At 41.9% G+C, this 20,824-nt stretch overlaps 1 protein-coding gene across 1 annotated transcript in view; it reads left to right on the plus strand.

The window, feature by feature from the left end:
* Window positions 1-4,602: 4,602 nt before the first annotated feature.
* Window positions 4,603-20,824, plus strand: part of Shq1 (SHQ1, H/ACA ribonucleoprotein assembly factor) — a 118,922-nt gene continuing 102,700 nt past the window's right edge. The window contains exons 1-5 of the mRNA XM_029562807.1: window positions 4,603-4,999; window positions 5,974-6,038; window positions 9,953-10,075; window positions 10,778-10,938; window positions 18,870-18,982. Of these exons, the coding sequence (XP_029418667.1) occupies window positions 4,857-4,999; window positions 5,974-6,038; window positions 9,953-10,075; window positions 10,778-10,938; window positions 18,870-18,982 (605 nt within the window). The 5' untranslated portion in view covers window positions 4,603-4,856. The remainder of the gene's footprint in view (window positions 5,000-5,973; window positions 6,039-9,952; window positions 10,076-10,777; window positions 10,939-18,869; window positions 18,983-20,824) is intronic.

Genomic DNA, 20,824 nt, shown 5'->3' on the forward strand with positions numbered 1-20,824 from the left:
CACTTCATGCACATGTGTTTTAGAAACATGACATTAAGCAACAGGAGAAGCTCAAATGGCTGCCTAGTTAGTATTGTTAGGGATTCTGTCTTTCATCGAATGGAGTGGGACTGCCTGGCCTCTTGAAACGTGTGTTGGTCAGGCCTCAGGTACACTGCAAAGAATCATTATCAGCAAACTAGACTGGTGTTAATTGTGGTCATTTTTTATCTTTTTTCCTGACCTTTAAAATTAGAATTGAAGTAAACACCCACTGAAGCCCCATGACAAGTCTGCACCCATCCACAAGCTTGGGAATAGCAATTTAAATGGCTGAAGGACTGGGGCAAGGACCAAACACAGAGATACTCAAATAAATAAAAAGTGTTTTGAAAACTTCTGGAGATACTACAGTGCCACAATCATGGTTATGTGTATCTGTACCCTTTGCCTCTCTCCTTAAGGTTCTTTAACCAACCTATACATATCTCTTGGCTAGCTTGACTTTATCCAAAGTTTGGAAATTGCAAAACCCAGGATATTATTGTATTTACTACTGTTATACAAACGGATATATGTAATTTAAAGTTCAAAATGTATAGCCAGGCATGGTGGCACACACCTTTAGTCCCAGCACTTGGAAGGCAGAGGCAGGTGGATCTCTGTGAGTTCAAGGCCAGCCTGGTCTGTATAAGCGAGTTCAGACCAGTTGGGGCTACAGGGAGACCTGGTCTCAAAAAGACTACCACCACCACCACCAAACAAACAAAAAACCAAAAATCCTTCAAAATGTATAATCTAGTCTGGGTGTGGTGGCTCATGTTTGTAGTCCCAATTCTCTCAAAGGCTGAGTTAGGTTTGCCATGAATTTGAGGTAAGCCTGAGCTACAGAGTGAGCCCGTCTCAAAAACCAAAACCCACTCCACCCACAAAGAAAAAGTACAATCTAGTTCATATTTTTTAAAGATTTAGTTTATGTGTATGTATGTGTTCTTGAGTATACATATATGTATCACATGTGTGCAATTGCTCACAGAGGCCAGAAGAGGGCATTGATCCTCTGGACCTGGAGTTATGGGTGGTTATGAGTCATCTTTTGGTCTAGGAACCAAAACCAGGTCTTCTGCAAGAGCAGCAAGCACTGTTTTTTTTTTTAATTTTATTTATTTTTATTTTATGTATACGCATGAATTGCCTGCATGTAGGTAAGTGCACTCATATTGTACAATGCCCAGGGAGGACAGAAGAGACTGTTGGATCCCCTGGAACTGGAGTTATGGACAGTTGTTAGTTGCCATGAGGGTGCTGGAATTTGAACCCAGGTCTTCTGAAAGAACAACCAGCGTTCTTAACCACCAAGCCATCTCTCCAGCCCAGCAGCAAGCATTGAACCAGTGTTCTTAAGCACTGAACCACCTCTCCAGCCCCTCTAGTTTATTTTAACTATTCTATTCTTTTTTAAAAAATATTTTTGTTATTTTTTAATTACATGTATATGTGCATGTGTATGTATGCATGAAGAGTGCAGTGCTGGAGTTACAGGCTGTTGTGAATCATCTGACATAGGTGCTGGGAATCAAACTCAGGCCCTCTGAAAGAGCAGCATGTGCTCCTAACTGCTGAGCCATTTCTCTAGTCCCTAACTATTCAAATTTTAAAATATTTTTAATTTTTATTTTATTTTCATGCATATATTGCCTGCATGTATGTAAGTGTACCTATGTCATGCAATGCCTATGGAAGTCAGAAGAGGGTGTCGGACCCCCTGGAACTGGAGTTATGGATGGTTGTTAGCCACCATGTGGGTGCTGGGAATCGAAATGAATCTTCTGCAAGAGTAGTCAGTGCTCTTACTCGCTGAGCCATCTCTGCAGCCCTAACTATTCTATTCTTAATCAAGTTTGTGTTCTGTGTTTATGATTCTAGCATTAATTTTTCTTCTCTTAAAATGAATCATCACTTGTTCAATTCTGTTTTTCATTTCAGTATTAATGCTAATAACAGTACAGTTACCATAGCAAAATGTAACAAAATGCAAATACCATAATGCTAAGTAAAAAAGTAAAATATAGAATATGGTACCATTTTTGTTGTTGTTTTAAAATCATCCCATACTTCTTTGAATAAAGTAAAAGTCTGAAAAGTTGCCTATCAAAATAGTAATAAGTGCTTGCTGGGTATGTTGGCTTATGCCTGTAATCCCTCTCAAGGGTGAGATGGAAAATTGTTGTAAGTTTGAGATTAGCCTAGGCTACACAGTGAGTTCTAAATCAGCCTTGGCTACAATGTGAGACCCTATCTTTAAAATAAAAGCAAACAAATATACAAATAGTAACAGTATTTAACATTGAAAATTCTGTGTAAGATTCTATTACCTCCCTAAAATGTCTCAGAGAATGAATTTAAAGGTACGAACAACATAATCTTAGAACTCAGGATACAACCGTGTTCTTTGAGACAGCTTTCACTTAATCATCCAGGTGTTGCCACCTTCTGGAGACAAGAGGTATATCACCATTAGGAAGCTACAAACAATCCTTTATAAAAACTATTACATTTAACATTTAATTTTGAAACACGGTTCACGGTTATATTTGTTAGACTCAAAGAGAGACAAATCTAATGTAATCAGAGATTACAGGTTGAATACTTGTCTCAATAAAAAATTATGAAGTGGATCTAAACACAAAATCAGAGTATGTAGAAATGTTTGCAGAAATATCAAAGGGCCTGCAAGCACAGCTGGAAGGATTACCTTTGAAGGAAGGGGGAACCAAAGATGCGCAGTAGTCACAGGGAACTTTGCACTTTTTAAAGGAGAATGAGTTTATAATTTGTGTAACTAGCACTAATTTGACACATAAAAATAAAGTGAGTTATTGTTTGCAAAGACAAAAACTACTCCTCCCCCAAAAACAACAAAATCCCATTATATAATTGTAACTATATTTTTGAGATACATCAGATATAGCATATATTTCTAATAATCAACAGCAGCATTGGACCATCCAGTCTGTTTTTCTGTATTCCAATGCTGTGTGTGTGTGTGTGTGTATGTGGTTTTCAAATATATAATAAAGTACACAAGAAGGTCACGGCTCTAGTTTGTGTTTTAAATTAGAATTTCTTTTTTGGACAACATAACTTGTTTCATTTAATTCTCGGGCACTAATAATTTAAAAATATTAGTGCTTGTAACCTACAGCAATGTGGTCCCATGGCAAATGTAAAGGTTCTTTCTGGGGAAGCTAAACTGAAATACTGTAGCCTTGAGCCATCTCAGGGGACCTTTTAAGGGGTTTTCTAACTCCAGGTTGGCATCAATTCATTGTAAGAATGGAGTGTCTATTACTCCTGGTGTGGTCTAGAGCAGGCAGGCTTGGCCCCAGAGTGTGAAACCAAGATGTAGGTGGTAATATTAGAGTCTACCAACTCTTTAGTTTGGAGCTTGGACCCAGGAATCAGACTAAACTGGATTCCAATTCCCAGTGAACCACTGACAAGCTGTGTGATCCTGTGCAAGTGAACAGAGCACATAATATCTTCTTTATAGAGATGTCAGGAAGGAAAATGAGATGTTAGAACAGGGCTGCTGCAGTTCTGCTATACAGTTGAGTAGCAGAACTCCAACTCTGCTAGGTCCTATTAGCATTTTTTCTGAGTCCCAACTAAATTTCAAGATTGCTTTCTTAGAATTACAAAAAGCCAGATATTAAGAAGATCTTTGCAAATAAATGGTTATCTTCACTGTCCTAGGAAATGACTTTGAACCCTTTCCACTGATACTTTGGTCTTTTCATTGTTTTGTGGTTTAAAAATATTTTATTATTTTTTAATATTTTATTTATTTATTTATTATTTTATGTGAGATTAGAGGATAGATGGTCTGCAAATTTGAAAATTCCATTTCAATAAGGGATGAGAGGGAGAAAGAGGGGTGGAGGACCAACTCTTAGCATGGCAGGTGAGAAGTGGAGGAAATCGCCAGAACTTTGCCCTGGCTACCGCAGAGCCTGCTCTAGCAGGCTGATCATTCACAACTTGCTGTTAGAGCTCTCCAAAGGTGACTTTGTGCTGTCCTCACAGCATCCTTTAGCGTCTATTACCATCCTCTTTATAGTGGAGGTTTCTGAAGCATAGAGAGGCTTTGTAGCTTTCCTAAAGTCTTACAATTGAGAACCGGCCAAATAGGAATTGCAGTGCATTTTGTTGATCTTGCAAAGCCAAAGCGGTTAAAATCGTTTCTGAAGAGATGGCTGAGCCTTAAGAGCAGTTGCTGAGGACATGGGTTCGGTTCCCAGCACCCACATGAAGGCTCACAACAGTCTGCAACTCCAGTTCTAGGGAATCCGAGTCCCTCTTCGGGCCTCCGTGGATACTAGGTACATATATGATGCACATACATACATGCAGGCAAAACACTCATAAACATTAAAAAAATCTTAAAAAATCATTTCTAGGCCGGGCGTGGTGGCGAACACCTTTAATTCCAGCACTCTCAAGGCAGAGGCAGGTAGATCCCTGTGAAAGCAAGTCCAGCCTGGTCTACCTAGCGAGTTTCAGGACAGCTGGGGTTACAGGGAGACCCAGTTTCAAAAAACCCAAACCCCCACTAACCATTTCTAAGGATCTCCGCAGATGATTCGTGAGTCTCGATTCGTTCCAAAATTCCCGAGTTAAAGTTCCAGTTCTTCCAAAGATCCGCGCACCGCATCCTTTTCACTAGGGCTGGTTAGAAACCCGTCATCCAAAGCGTCCTGTCTCCACGGAGACCCGCCGAGGCGGGACATCCGCCCTGCCCTCACTTCCGCCTCGGGCCGGAAGCGCGGTTCTGAGTGCCCGGAGAGTGGATTCCGCGAGGTGCGTAGCGGGTAGCAATGCTGACCCCCGCATTTGAGCTGAGCCAGGACCACGACTTCCTGACGGTCGCTATCCGCGTGCCGCACGCGCGCGCCGCGGAATTCGACGTGTACTTCGAGGGCGTGGACTTCAAGTTCTTCGCCAAGCCCTACTTTCTGAGGCGAGTGCGGCCCGGATCCGCCGACATCTCCTTGGGAGCCGCTCTGGGCTTCAGTCCCGCTTTTCTGCGGGTTATCCGCGCTTCTCCCGCTGCGCTTGACTTTTCCCGGGGCGCCTTCCCTGTGGCCTCTTGGCAGCCTGCCCCCTGCTTCATGCCGTCCTCACCTTCCTGGGCCCCTTGGCATCAGATCTCTCTTCGCCATCTCCCATCTGGCTGTTGCCTCGCTGTGGGTTCGCCCTGTACTTGTGGTTTCCCGGAGTCTGTGAGGCGGCCAGCTCTTGTCTGTCTAGTTTTCTCCTCGCTGAAACAGTAGTGGTAGCGAACACTGCCACCTTCAGTGTGCTGTGCAGGCGGCACCCGTAAGGCCCCATGTGCGTCGTTTTACTTAATCTTGAGTACAGTACTATTAGGGGACCCTGTCACACTATTTTTCCTAAACTATTGTTAATCCCTTGCCCTTCCCCTTTTTACTAAGCCTTTCCTTGCAATCAAACTGGTTTCTCCACGGTGCAGGAAATTTATACCCAAATTGGCCCCCTACTTTGAATACACATTAGTCTTCCCATATCCGGGGGATACCTTCCAAGACCCCCAGCAGATACTTGCAACGGTAGATAGTACCGAGCCCTGTATATTACTATCTTTCCTATAACTGCATACTGTGTAGTCATATATAAATCAAGTATGATAAGTGAACAATAATATAAGTAATAAATTAACAACCAATAAGAACGTAGAGAAATTACAGCAATATATTTGATAACGTTTATTGTGAGTTTTCTTCTAGTCTTTTTTTATTGGTGATTGGCAAGTTCACATAGAATCAAATCGAATCCTTGATTTTTACTTCCTGGGGGAAGGAATCTATTTAGTTTGTAAAGTGTGGAAGAAATGCTGAAGAATTAAATTTGTTGGTAGATTTTTGATGGATAAAAATACACTGTTACTGATGTTTACTTACGTTGAATCTACAGATTAACCCTTCCTGGAAGGATTGTAGAAAATGGGAGTGAACAAGGGTCCTATGATGCAGATAAAGGTATGGCCTGAGGAATTGGTGGGGGAGGGTGAGTCTTCCTTTTCTTTATCATCTACCTGTCTGTCCTTTTCCTTATCATTTATCTGTCCATCTGTTTGTCCATTCATTCGTCCATCTTTCATCTATTTTTGAGGCAGGGTCTCCCAGCCTAATACTGACTGATCTGGAACTTGCTATATAGACCAGTCTGGCCTTAATCTTCCAGAGATCCTCCTGCTTCTGCCTCCTGAGTGCTAGGATTACGGGTGTGCACCACCTGTGCCTGGCTTCTTTCTTTTTAATGAGTGGGGGGATTGTGTGTAGTACATGTGTGCACATGTGCGCAGAGAGGTGGGAAGACAGCATCTGCTCTCATTCTGTTTCTCACTGGCCTGTAGCTCATCAGTTAGGCTAAACTGACTTACTAGTGAGCCCCAGGAATCCTCCTGCCTTTGTCTCCCCAGCTCCAGGATTATAAACATGCACCACCACACCTGGGATTTTTATTTAGGTTCTGGGATTAACTTCAGCTCCTTGTTCCTTGTGAGGCAAGTGCTTTAACTACTGAGCCATACCCTCAACCTTAGACAGTTTTTTCATGGATTTCTTATGTTATAATGTCTACATAATAGTGTTTCAAGATACTATGGAGACTTTCAGATGCCTAGTAATTAATTGTTGTATGCTCCATTATTCTTTAATGTTTAGTGCCTTATATTCATTAATTTTTGAGAGTTACTATAATCTTTTTTTAAAAGTATTTATTTTTATTTTATGTGTATGAGTGTATTGCCTGCATGTATGTGAGTGCACCCTTGTTGTGCAATGCCTTGGAGGTCAAAAGAGGGCTTTGGATTCCCCTGGAACTGGAGTTAAGGATGGATCATAGCCACCATGTGGGTGCTGGGAATAGAACCCGGGTCCTCTGCAGGAGCAGTTAGTGCTCTTAACCATTGAGCCATCTCTCCAGCCCCAAATTACTATAATCTTTAAGGTAAATTCTTTTGAATTCTCTAGTTCTGTTTTCTGGAAGTGCTTCTATGTTTAGCAGGCATTTAAAAGCAAACATCAACATGACATGATCGATTTTTTTGCGGGGGGGGGGTCTATTGTTTTGAGACAGGATCTCCCTATAGCTCAGCTGGTCTGGAGCTCACTATGTAGACCAGGCTGGCCTTGAACTCACAGAGACCTGCCTGCCTCTGCCTCCTGAGTGCTGGAATTAAAAGTGTGTGCCTCTACAACTGGCTGATGGATTTTTTTTTTAATTTATTATTTTAAAATTTATTTTATATGTATGAGTGTGTTGCCTGCACGTATGTAAGTGCACCCATGTCATGCAGTGCTCATGGAGGTCAGAAGAGCACATTGAATTTCCCTGGAACTGGAGTTATAGAGAGTTGTTATCCCGCCATGTGGGTGTTGGGAACAGAACCTGGGTCCTCTGCAAGAGCAACCCGTGCTCTTAACTGCTGAGCCATCTCTCCAGCCTGACATGATTGATTTTTAAAGATATGAATGATTTCTAAGCTTTTGGATGGATCCTTTTTGTATAATTTTCAAACCTAACTTTTAATAACAAGCAGCTGAGAAACTATCGATGGAAGGAATTTAAAGACTAATTGGACTTTCATCTCATGACTGACAAGTCCCCATTTTAGCTTGCCACAAAACCATTTAGTTTACTTTTCCAGAAGCTATGAGCGTTACCTTTGCCATTAGATTGGGAGTAAGAATAGCTCGTGGGACTGGCAAGGTGGCTTACTGGGTAAAGGGGCCTCCCATGAAAACCTGGTGATCCAAGTTCTGTCCCCAGAACCCATGTAAAGGTAGAAGGAGAGAACAGACTCCACAGTTGTCCTCTGATGTCCACACATGCACCATGGCATCTGTGCCCCCTCCCCCACTCTACTACTAATGTTTTTAAGAAAATTTAAAACAGTAGCTTGTATACTTTTCTGTAATTTATTCAGTAATTGTTTATTGATTTCAGTGAATCAGGCTAGGGAAGGAAGAGTGGAATGAAAGTTAGATGATAAAATTCTCACATATAATCCTGTGTAATATGATAATGAAGTATAAGGAAACAGCCATCCTAGCTGGCAGATCCACCTTTAATTGCAGATGATTTGCATATGGCAATAAAGTTACTAAACTTTAAAAGTACTTGGAGTTTAGGGGGGTTGGATGTGTGGGAGTGTTGGGCTGAGTTGTATTTGATATATTGGGATGGATGTTAGTGTGTTGAAAGAGGTAAAATGTTCAGACCAGCAGCTGGAAGTGGTAGCACACACCTGTAATCCTGGTACTTTTAGAAGCCTAAGGCAACCATCATTGGTTGTGATTTTGAGGCTAGCCATGGCTACATAGCAAGACTATATTAAAAGAAAAGGCCAAAGTACAGTAGTAAGTTTGTATGGGACCCTAAATGAGGTCGATAAACCCAGCCATGCATAGAAAAAAAGTATGTAAATAGAATTTGGATAGACTATAGGGAAATAGTTTCCAGAGACAGCAAGGAAACTGTTGGGAAACTGTAATTGCTTTATTTAAGACTGTGTAGTTTTAAACCTGTTGTGTTTCTCTGTTGGATGAGATACCCTGATTTGTTTCCCTCTAGTTCAGAAATTCATTCTCTAAGTCCCTGTTGGTTGATGACTTAGAGAAATTCATTCTCTAAGTCCCTGTTGGTTCATTCTCTGGGGCTGGAGAGATGGCTCAGCAGTTAAGAACACTGACTGTTCTTGCAGAAGACCTGGGTTCAAATCCCAGCACCCACATGACAGCTAACAACTGTCTATAACTCCAGTTCCAGGGGATCTGACAGCCTCTTCTGTCCTCCGCCAGGCATCACACGACACGGGTGCACTTAACCTATATGCAGGCAATACACACATACTCATAAAATAAAAACAAACAAAATATTTAAAAAAGAAAATATTAATTTCTTATAGAAGTGATAGCTTTTTAAAATTTAAAATTTAATTTTTTTTTGTTGTTGTTTTTTGAGATAGGATCTCCCTGTAGCCACAGCTGGTCTAGAACTTGTTATATAGTCGAGACTGCCCTTGATCTCACTGAGATCCACCAATCTCTGCCTTTTTTTTTTTAATCCTAATAAGTTTATTGGGCTTGCTAACAGAGCATAGGGTGGGGGGTTATTTACAGAAGAGTGGGTGTCCTCCCCCTGCCCCCATTTATGGCTGCGCTGGAAAGTCCACACTGAAATATATATCCTGTGACTTCCTGACAGCCACACAAAATGGCGAGAGGGGTGCCTCATGGCATTCTCACCTTGTATATCCTTAGCCCCTCCCCCACATGCAGCTAAGGTTGTCTGATTTGGTGAGAGGGATAGCTGACTCTGCCCTCCTTGATGACATGGGAAGGAGGTGTGACTGTAGCTTGTAGGCTCTATATATAGTGGTCAGAGGACACTTCCATGATACTCCACCCCTTCCTCCAGTGCTTACATTCTTTCTGCCAACCTCTTCTGCAAAAGTCCCTGAGCCTTAGAGTGGGTGATAGGTGTGGGATGATCTTCCTCCCATTGTCGCAAGTCACTGAACTTTCCAGGTCTCTGTATCATCTGTTTTTCATAGACTGTTAGCCCATTTCAGTGGGATTCCATCTATTATAAAAACACAAACAGCAAGAAGCAAGAACATCTAAACAGTGGCTGCTATAATACCTTAACCTTAGCAGGTGCCTCACATCCATCTAACAAAACTATCAGCTGACCTGTTTTTCCAGCCACAGTATTTTTGGTTTTTGAATTCTTCATATATTCTGGATATTAATACTCTGTCAGATTTATAGCTAACAAAGTTTCCCCCCCATAGAATTATATATTGCTAATACTTGCATTTCTCTTTCATTTATTTATGAAGCCTTTGAATATTTTGATCTAAGCATAAAACAATTTATTTCTTAAGGAATTTTTACCATTCGATTGCCCAAGGAAACTCCTGGCCAGCATTTTGAGGGCCTGAACATGTTAACTGCTCTTCTGGCTCCAAGGAAATCCAGGTCGGCCAAACCACTTGTGGAAGAAATAGGTATGTTTGCTGTGGTTGGAAGGAACTGAAGATAAATAGAAATATTTGTAGTAGTGTGTGCTTCTAGGGGAAAAGAGACTTGGTGATAGAAAATTGAAGGAAAAATCTCAGGTGTCAAGGTAGATGGTCATGTGAAAATAGCTTATTTGATGTTACAGTGAAAAGACATAATCAGTAGTAGACCAGTAGACCAGTTGTAATTTTGGACCAGCTAAAACTGTCTTGTCAGAAGTGTTTAGCTGACAGTGTTGAACACATGACATGATATGAACACATTCTGTGTCAAGAACTGTAAGGTTAATGGCCAACACCTTGGACTCCCACTTGTGTCTCTGCCTAGCTCCTTTGCCCTCTGCTCTCTTCAGGGTCGCCATTGCCCTCCCCTTTGCCTGTTTTTGAATTGCATATATAATTCTCAATGTGTGTTCTTTCTTTGTGGCTTGCCTGTATTATAGCCGAGGTCCACCTGCCTTCACTACTGTATGCAGTCTGTTTTATGAATGCACCACATTTACTTACCTGTCCACCTGATATTGAGCATTTGAGTTGGTTCCATTCTTCAGCCACCCTGAGTAGTCGAGCTGTGAATATCTGACCTTTGGTGCATATATGCACACATTTTTCCCGAATGCTTTTTCTTCCTCTTAGTGTACCTAGGAAACCCAATACATTACACAAAAAATTAATATGTAACCCATTTAGGTGCCTCTGGGGTTTCTGAAGAGGGAGTCGAAGAAGAGGATGAGGAGTTTGACTGGGAAATTGAACAGACTCCCTACAAAGAGATCTCAGAAAGTGCTCTGAATTCTCAGTACCACTATGGATTTGGAAACCTACGGTCAGGAGTGGTTCAGCGGTTGCAGGTATGCTGTCCTTCTGGAAGAGTGTGGGGTACAGGGTCTTCTCACTGGACTTTTGTAAATGAAGACAGCAGGAGGTGACATAACAAGAGCCACGCAGCTCCTTGCACATAATGCTGACACACCTATCAGTCCCTGCATGTCCTTGGCGTTCTGTCCAGTCTTGCTGCTCTACAGATGTCTTCCTGCTGTCGTTCAGCGTTCTAGATAGGAAGTTTCCAAAATACAGAACAGAACTCCTCTCTTCTGCTTCCTGGAAAGCTTCATACCTCTGAGATGGAGCATACCTACTTTGGCATGACTTGGCTTTTGTCTGACATGGAAATGAGACAGCATTTCCTGACGAGAATGAGGTTGTGAGGGTTTTGGGTTTTGTTTTGCTTGTTTTTATTTTTATTTATTTTTATTTTTAAGTGTATGCTTGTATTGCTTGTATGTAGGTAAGTGCACCCATGTCTTGCAGTGCCCATGGAGGACAAAAGAGGTTGTCGGATCCCCTGGAACTGGAGTTACAGACAGTTGTTAGTTGCCTTGTGGGTGCTGGGATTCACACCTGGGTCTTCTGCAAGAGCAGTCAGTGTTCTTAACCACTGAGCCATCTCTCCAGCCCCTATTTTTATTTTTTGATTGGAGGTCTGACTCTGTACAGAGGTCAGCATTTCCTTGAACTTGTGATCTCCTAGCCCCAGCTTCTCCTGGTTTGACAAATGCACCCTCCTTTAGATTATGCAATTGTGTATTTTGATCAAATTGTTCAATTCTTGGTGTACGTCTATTTTTTTCTTGGTGGAGGACAGATGTAAACTCCCATTTGAGTGCTGCTTAGGAAGTTTCAGGGTTTGGAGTATTTTGGATTTTAGATTTTCCAATGAGAAATGCTCAGGATTATAAGATGTCTTTGAGTCCATCAAGAAAAGGGAAAGAACCTGCATTCTAGTTCCACTTCTGCCTCCGTTGACATTTGGGATACTGTGATCATCCTTTGACCACACATAAGTTATCTTCTCTTGGCAAAATGGGAATGAATGTGCCTACCTTCTCTGTAAGGCTGTTCTGAAAATCTAAGTAGATATCTCATGTGAAAACTGAAAAGTTAGAACACTATAAAGACTCCTGCCCTTGAAATACTGAAATTACTCTCGTGATTCCTGCAAAAGAAAAAAAGAATTGGGATTTACTAAAGAGTAAGTAACGCCGAGGAACAGATTCGTTCAAAAGCTCAGGCGTTTTTCTGCTGGCTGTGGTCTGCTTGTATTCCCTCTGCCTGCTCCTGTTCCTATTCCCTGGTGATCTCTGAGGTACTTAGAACAGAGTCAGCTTTGTCTGTAGCAGGACTACAGTGAATGAGCTTCAGTTGTTTGGCCAAGAGCTGGTTTGTGGTCTGAGGCTGGACAGCCAGAACTATAAACGAAGGATAGTAAGTGTCACGCAGATGAAATACAGGATCTCCATTCAGCTTACAAGTGCCTGCTTTGCCAGGTGGCCTCTTTGAAGGATTTCTCCTTGCCTAGAGAATGCGAGAAGGCATTCAGTTCAGGTGAGGCCAAGTCCCTCTTAGGTCAGAAGTTCTTGTATCTATTGAAAAGCTTTTGAGGAATTCAGGTTGCTTTTTAAAAAAACCTTATTGTGAAATACTTTGTTTTTTGACACAGGGTGTCATGTATCCCAGGCTGTCCTTGAACTCACTGTGTAGCTGAGGCTGGCCTTGAGCTCCTGATCCTCCTGCCTCTACCTCTCAAGTCCTGGGATTACAGCTATGTGATACTACACCTGACTTGTTATGAAATACTCTTTTAAGAAATAAGCTTATGTTTTAACCGGTACTTGAAAACATAAAAGTTATATATACTCTTGGGGTAGCATGATATATGTATGTAGTGATTCTCTATATCCTTCTGATGGTGTAACTAAGTATCAAATGCCCAAATACCTGTCACTCAGCTTAGAAAATGAAGCATCATGTAGCTTTATGATTATATTCTCCCTATCAGAAATGAACCAAATAGAAATGCTTATTGAGTTTCACTATTTGAAATCATTAAACCCTTCTTCATAATTTAAATGTGTGAACATTGCTGGCTTAAAAAAATGAGGCCTGATTCCCTCAATTTAGAAAGAAAAAGCTGCAAAAGCAGGTGAATGTGGAGGGTTTCGATGTGAGTAGTGGACTGCTAGCAGTCAGGACTCATCACACCTGTTCTGAAAAGAGCAACTTTCCAAATATATTTAAGTTGGCACCAAAACCTTATATAAAATAAGTTTTTGTTGTTGTTGTTTTTCTTGTTTTGAGACAGGTTTTCTCTCTATAGTCTGGGCTGGTCTGGAATTTGCTCTGTAACTCAGGCTAGCCTTGAACTGACTTAAGTCAGACTGGTCATCCTTCTGTTTTGGTGTCCCAAGTGCTGGGATTACATGAGTGAGCCACCATACCCACCTCTCCCAATATGGTTTTTTTGTTGTTTTTCTTTCTGAGACATGGTCTCATTATGTAGTTCTGGCTAGGGTGGAACTCTATGTAGTCCACACTGGCCTTGAATGCACAGAGATCCGCTTGTCTCTGCCTCCCAAGTTCTGGGATTAAAAGCATGTGCCACCCTTGTGGCTCCCAAAATGTTTTAAATTACTTTATTTTTTTGATCTTTTTGAGACAGTGTCTCCCTGTAGCCCCAGCTGGCCTGGAACTCACTATGTAGACCAGGCTGGCCTTGAACTCACAGAAATCCGCCTGCCTCTGCCTCCTGAGTTGTGGGACTAAAGGCATGTGCTACCATGCCTGGCTCAAATTATTTTACTTTTTAGTAAATTAATTGTTATTTGTATGTGTGTGTGTGTATGTGTGTGTGTGTGTGTGTGTGTGTGTGTGTGTGTGTGTGTGATGTTTGCATGTGAGTATGGGTATGCTTGTGCCAGGGTATGTGTGTGGAAGTCAGAGGACAACTTCCAGGAGTCAGTTCTCACCTTCCTCCATGGGTTTTGAGGATCAGACTCAGTTCTTCAGTCTTGCATGGCGAATGCTTTTACAAACCACTGATGTCCTGGCTCCCAGTATGTTTTTTTTAATAGCTAGCTATGTTAAAAAACCTTCGTAATGTATGTATTCAGAATTTTTGCTGTAGAAATAGTGATGTAGTTACAGAGTCCTCCCCTAGACTTCTTGGAGGGAGTTAAATAAATAAAATACGGTTAAATAAATAAAATATGTTCTAACTTTGGAAAGAGTCTAAAGTCTGAAGCCAGTCAGGGGACTTGGGTGGCACTGTGCTGGGCGCTATGCTGACTCACCCAACACTGCCGTTGCTCATGGTGTACTATGGTATGTGCACATTTTACCAGGAGATAAACGTGGCAAAACAACTGAATTCTGTTAGAAATTAAATTTGAGGAATATGGTGAACTTTGTGACATTTAAGAATTGACCAGGCTTTTAGAAATTATAGGAATATTTTATCAGAATTTTATATAATTGCTGTTACTTGCAGCATTCTGTGTTTGCAATTGTTATTTGTGACAGTCACGTCAAGTGGTTGAAACCTGAGTGATCATATAGGATTAACAGTAAGACTCTTCTATTAGTAAGGAAGCTAGAAAATACTACCCCAAATTATCACACAAACAGGATTTAAAATATGTCTTCTCATACTATAGTTTTAAACATACCACTTTTTTAAAATATGTTTTCTCACAATTTAGTTCTCTAGTTCCTGCCTTTGGATCTAGAAATATTCTTAACATTTTGTTTACTACTCATGTTTTACGAATACTTTTCCCCACTCCTTAAAAATACTTTTATTTTCTTTGATTCATTGTAAAAGGTATAATAGAAATTTAAAAGTTTAAAAAAAATTGTGTTCCCAGTATCCAGGTAATCTTGTCTTTACTGAATAATTTAACCCTTTACAATAAACATAATCCTGTTTCCCTTTAAACAGGTTCAGTTGTAAACTTCTTTCTTTTATCTGATGTGGAGAAAATGAGAATGTATTTGCTGAAGCAAATTCTCCTTCATTCATTCCCCTGCTTCCCATGCACACATGCCACCTTCTTTCCTTTTTGAACCCACTGCCAGCCACAGGGCACCTTTGGAAAACTGCCCTGGCAGCTCAGAGTCAGGGCTGCACAACAGGCCACCAACAGCCCCAGTCCTGGCGTCTCTGGGCGCCAACCCAGCCAGCTCTTGGGACGATTGCAGCTGTGGGATGCCAGGCTTGCTGGCTCTTGCCTTTCCCTGGTGGCCTCAGGGACCTGAGGCCTTTGTCTCCAGGAGATACTACACAGTTCACTCTCTCTAGATCAGCTCTGGTTTAAGCTGGCTAAATCCTCCATGACCTTTCCTGGCAGTGCTCATCTTCAAGTAGCTCAGAGCTGGGACTGCAGCAGTTGTAAAGAGAAAGGAATGTGTTTCTCCTGCTGTGGCGGACCCTTTCAGCCTCTTCTCTTTTTCCTCCATTGACTGATACCTCAGACTTTTTCTTCCTTTGAGGTGCTGAGGATTGGCTCTAGGACTTTGTGCATGCCAAGTGCTCTGTCTGAGGAAGGCCTCCAGCCATGTCTTGCTGGTAGAATCTAAGCCCACCAGTGCCCTTACCACAATACCTGATAGAAGCAGTTTAAGTGAGGGAAGATTTGTTTTGGTTCATGTTTCAGCCCATCATGGTAAGGGAAACATAGCAGAGCAGCTCAGTTCATGGTGGTGAGAGCATGTGACAGAGGCTCCTCACATTGCAGAGGACCAGGAGGCCGGCTGTGAGACAGGAAGTAGGCAGGTATAGTACACCCCAAAGACCTTTGCCCAATGACCTACTTCTACCAAGTAGACCCCACAGACAGGAATCTGACATTAGTGAGTATATTAAGCTTTGTATTACTTTGTTTAATACTTAACTGTATTATTTCATTTACTCTTCATAACAGCCTGTGGTGCTAAATGACATCCTTAGAAAAGACATCCTGTGGTTACCCTGCCTGTGAAGATGTTGCATTACTTGGGGAAAGTGCTTTGCAGCTGTGATTAAAGATGGTACTGACATGGATTCTGTAGGTAGGCCCAGTCACAGAATCCCTACAAAGAGGAGGAGAGGAGCTGGGGAGGGCTCGTCTCCTGACACCAGCTTATAAGTGAAGGCATGAAGATAGTTTCAAAGGCAGAAAGAGCAAAGAAACAGGTTCCCCATGAACCTGGCAGATGCCTACCTTGCCTTGAGTCCGGTGAGGCTGATTTTGAACTTCTGACTTCAGAACTGTACTGTAGCTAATTTGTGTTTGGTAACCCAGGGTGTGGAAGCTTGTTTCAGCAAAGGGAAGGAGAGAAAGAGCCCAGTACCTAGCTGTGGTAGAGTTGTTACTAAACTCATTTTACATAGCAAGCTGTGGTGTGGTGAGGCTGCATGGTAAACTGGAGATGGGGTTGAGATCCTTTAGCAGACACTTCTGGGAAGAAAGAGGAAGTGTGGGTTAGGGACTTCTTGAGGCTAGAAGGAAAGAAAGGGGGTGACTCCAGCTTGTATCATCTTATTTAACTCCACAACCACCTATAGTACCACATGGTGTTCTCCACTCTCCCACCAAAAAGGTTCTGTGTATCTTCCCCATGTGAAGGTGCTACCTTACATGGCAAAAGGTACTTTGCAAATGTGATTCAGTAAAGGGTCTTGACATGGAGTCTGTGGGCGGGACCTAGTCTAATCAGAGTCATCGAAAGAAGGAGAAGTGGATATGATGAGAAGAGCTGAGGGGACCCAGCATCATGCTGTAGATGTGAAGTCCTAGGACAGGACGTGGCCCCCATAGTAGTCTTTTACCTGAGGCAAGCTCTGTGGATCCATTGTACTGCCTCCTCTCTCTGGGCCTCCATCAGTGTGCTTCCCTAGCCTGTGGCCAGAGTTTCAGATCTCAGTAGGTGAGGAAATTGAGGGAGGGAGGAAGAATCCATGTTACACTGCTGGGGAGATGTTCTGCTAGGGTGAGCTCTAGAGACTCTGCAAGTATTTTCCCATGGAAACATCACTGCATGCTTGTTAAGCTCTTTGCATCATGAGTGTTGTGTTTCAATTTACTATGAATTGCATAAATTTGAGCCTGCTCTGAAAACCTAGCTACTATTTACTAGGATTTCTATAAGAAAATACATCCCAAGTTTCCAAAAACTAAATTGCAAGGGAACTTTGGAATGCAATTTTTTATTTATTATGTTTATTTTATGTGTATGAGTGTATTGCCTGCATATAGGTAAGTACACCTGTGTCTTACAGTGCCCATGGAGGTCAGAAGAGGGCGTCAGACTCCCCTGGACCTGGAGTTAGGATAGTTGTTAGCTGCCATGTTGGTACTGGGAACCGAGCGTAGGTCTTCTGCAAGAGCAACCAGTGCTCTTAACCACTGAGCCATTTCTCTAGCTCCAAAAATTTTTCTGTGAGCAGCTAGCCAATAGTCTGGCTTTTGCCTAGAATAGTTTGTACTTCAGACTATTCACATATTTTAGCTGATCCAGTGGCTTTCAAAAAGGCCTCTGATCACTCCTTTGTATTTGAATATGATGTTACTTAACTTATATGCACTATGATAAGAAAAAGGGATTTAAATTTCCCTTTTTTTTTTTTTTTTTTTGGTCTCTTTTTGAGACAGGCTCTCCCTGTAGCCCCAGCTGTCCTGGAACTCACTATGTAGATGAAGCTGGCCTTGAACTCACAGAGACCTGACTGCCTCTGCCTCCCGAGTGCTGGGATTAAAGGTATGCGCCAGCATGCCTGGCTTTTAAAAAAATTTTTTTAATTACATTTTTATTTTGTGTGTGTATGTGTGTGCATGTGTGTGCAGGTGCATGCACACGCATGCATGGTTCTCGGATGGAGGTCAGAATAACTTGTGGGTGTTGGTTCTCACCTTTCACTATATGCATCCTGGAAAATGAACTCAGGTTGTCAGGTTTGGTGGTAAGCATCTTTACCCATCTTGCTGACCCAAGAATTTATTATTATTATTATTATTATTATTAATTATGATGATGATGTGAGTTTTGGTAGTGTAAGGAGGCTGTGCCTAATAATTCTCCATAGCTTACTTTCATTTTAGGACCTTGTATCATAACCATCAACTTTAAAGTGCTCTCATGTGAGTGTTTTATTGCTTTTTTTATGAGGAAAGGAGGTGAAGGGACTTGCCTAAGGTCATACTGCCACTAGCCAGCTGAATCAGAACCAGAAGTGTCTGCTTGTCAGTCTGGCTCTCCTTATGTGTAATGTTTCAGTTTAACTGCTGTAAGTTCCATTTGCAGATCTTAAGTGTTTGCCTGAGATTCTTCCAAGTTATTTCTCTTGATTTCTTTCTGACTCAGGTTCTGTATGTTCCTTCTGGTTTCTGTACTTGTCAGCTGGAGTTGGTAGTAGATGTGGGAGGCTGGAGCCATCTCTCCAGCCTCCCCCCTTTTTTTATGTGTATGAGTATTTTGCCTGTATGTATGTAAGTGCACCGTGTGCATGCAGTACTCAAGGAGGCCAGAAGAGGGTGTCACATCCCCTGGAACTGGAGTTACTGACTGTTGTCAGCTGCCATATGGGTGCTGGGAACTGAACCTGGATCTTCTGCAAGAGCAGCCAGTGCTCCTAACTGCTGAGCCATCTCTCTAGCCCCCCCAAATTTGATTTAAATTTATTTATTTATTATTTTTACTTTATGTGTATGAGTGTATTGCTTGCATGTATGTAAGTGCACCTGTGTTGTGTAGTGCCCACGGAAGGGTCAGAAATGGTGTCGGATCCCCTGGAACTGGAGTTACAGGCTGTTGTTAGCCACCATGTGGGTGCTGGCAACTGAGCCCGGGTCCTCTGCAAGAGCTGCTAGTGCTCTTAAATGCTCAGCCATCTCTCCAGCCTCAAAATTTGATTTTTAAATGCTAAAAAAATGGAGATAGTGTTCATTCTTGTTCTGGTGTTTTTTAGGATGAACTGAGTGAGGTTATTGATATTAAGGATCCAGATTTCACTCCTGCAGCTGAACGGAGGCAGAAGCGCCTGGCTGCTGAGCTGGCCAAATTTGATCCAGATCATTATCTGTGAGTATTGAGTTTTATGAGGGTTAAATAAGTTACACGGCACTTATGTGAGTTGTTTTCAGTGTCTTTGTATATGTATGTGTGTGTGCGTGTGCATGTGCGTGTGTGTGTGTGTGTACATGTACGTGGAATCAAAAGCTTGACGTTGGGTGTCTTCCTCAATCACCACCTTATTTTCTGAGACAGAGTCTCTCACTGAACCTGAAGCTTACCAGCTAGGCTCCAGGAATCTGCCAGTCTCCACCTTCCTGTCACTGGGGTTACACACACAAGTTGCCAGACCTTGCTTTTTATATAGGTATTGGGAATGTGAATTGAATTCAGGTCTTGTGCTTGTCTGCCAATTGAGCAACTGCTCTAGGCGCTCAGTGTCTGTAATTGTACAAGGCATGTGTGTGTCAGATCCTGAAAATTAGTGAAGATGCTAACCCTGCTGAAATTTCCCTTAACCTGTTCCTACTGTACTCTTATGACTTTGTGAACTTTCTTCTTATCTTACTAGCAGTGGGGAACTCTTAAAAAACTCCAGAGTTCCTCACCAGGCTTTGAAGCAACAAACTCATGAGAATATTTCGTCTTTTTTTAAGTAGAATTTTTGTTGCGATTATTAGTATATATGAATGAAAATGTCTGTTTCCATAAGAATCTGACTCCAAGTGCTGTATGTCTTGTTGATCCAGAATCTGCTTTCATGGGCTGCCTCTTGTAATAACTGATCAGGTTGGAATGAACAAATAGTTGCCCTTTGTGATAGAGTATAAATAGAATCTAATTTAGGTTTTGCTATATTTCTCATCTGTATTAGATTGTTTTAGCCTTTGACTGTAATCAGGCTTATTAGAGTAGAGATTGTGCTGTCTCTCGTTGGTCAGTATGTGGCGCTATTTCATATTTGTTTGTTTGTTTGTTTGTTTTTTTCTAGTGTGTGTGGAGAATGGGTGTGCTTTGTGGTTTGTTTTTTGTTTTTTTGTTTTTTTTTTTTGGTCTTTTTGAGACAGGGTCACCTTGTAGCTCCAGCTGGCCTGGAACTCACAGAGATCCACCTGCCTCTGCCTCTCCAATGCTGGGATTAAAGGAATGTGCCACCACACCCTGCCGCTGAAGGGGTGTAATTTGTATGTTGATGTGGACCTCATTTATTATTTTTTTCTCAAGCTCTGGACTGTTACCTCTACAATTGTGATCACCACTTCCCCTTACTTTTGTGTAGTGTTTTCAGCTTATAAAGTCCTCTCATAGGATTATTTTATTCAGTTTTCACCACAGGAGAGGAAAAAAGATAAAGGGACTTTCCCAGGGTCACACCATTACAGGGCCTAGCCAGGCCTTCAAAGACTCTGTTTGTCACTCTGTGTCTCCTTTTTATGTACACTATTTTAGTTAAACTGCCTTCGCTCTTGTGATTAACATTCTTTCTCCTGTGACCCAGTGGGATACTAATTGGAATGGCAGAAGTGTGTCTTGTGATGTGCAAATGGAGTGAGTGATGTGGTGATGAATGGCTGAGTTGCTGCACATCCTGAGGGAAGCTGGGCTAGAACAGGCCATGCTGCACTATGGAGGCTGGCTGAGAGATGCAGCTCCATTTAGATTGCCATTTCTAATTACCTTTGTCTCTTCAATGGTGGTTTTAAAGGTCCACCGAAGAGTAATTTGAAGAATCCCATTTAGAATCATGCTGAATATTTAAAGTAGAAATTTCATTGTCAGCAAGTTTCACGGCTAGCGTGAAAACAGAATGAGCTTTCAAGGCTCAGATTTCAAGTAGGACGGAGCTTAATTAGAACTGCCTAGAAGACCAAGCCTGTGTGTGGCCTGAGACGATGAGTAAACTGAAACTTA

This window comes from Nannospalax galili, unplaced genomic scaffold, assembly GCF_000622305.1.
Source record: "Nannospalax galili isolate Female #2095 unplaced genomic scaffold, S.galili_v1.0 scaffold114, whole genome shotgun sequence".
Taxonomy (NCBI): domain Eukaryota; kingdom Metazoa; phylum Chordata; class Mammalia; order Rodentia; family Spalacidae; genus Nannospalax; species Nannospalax galili.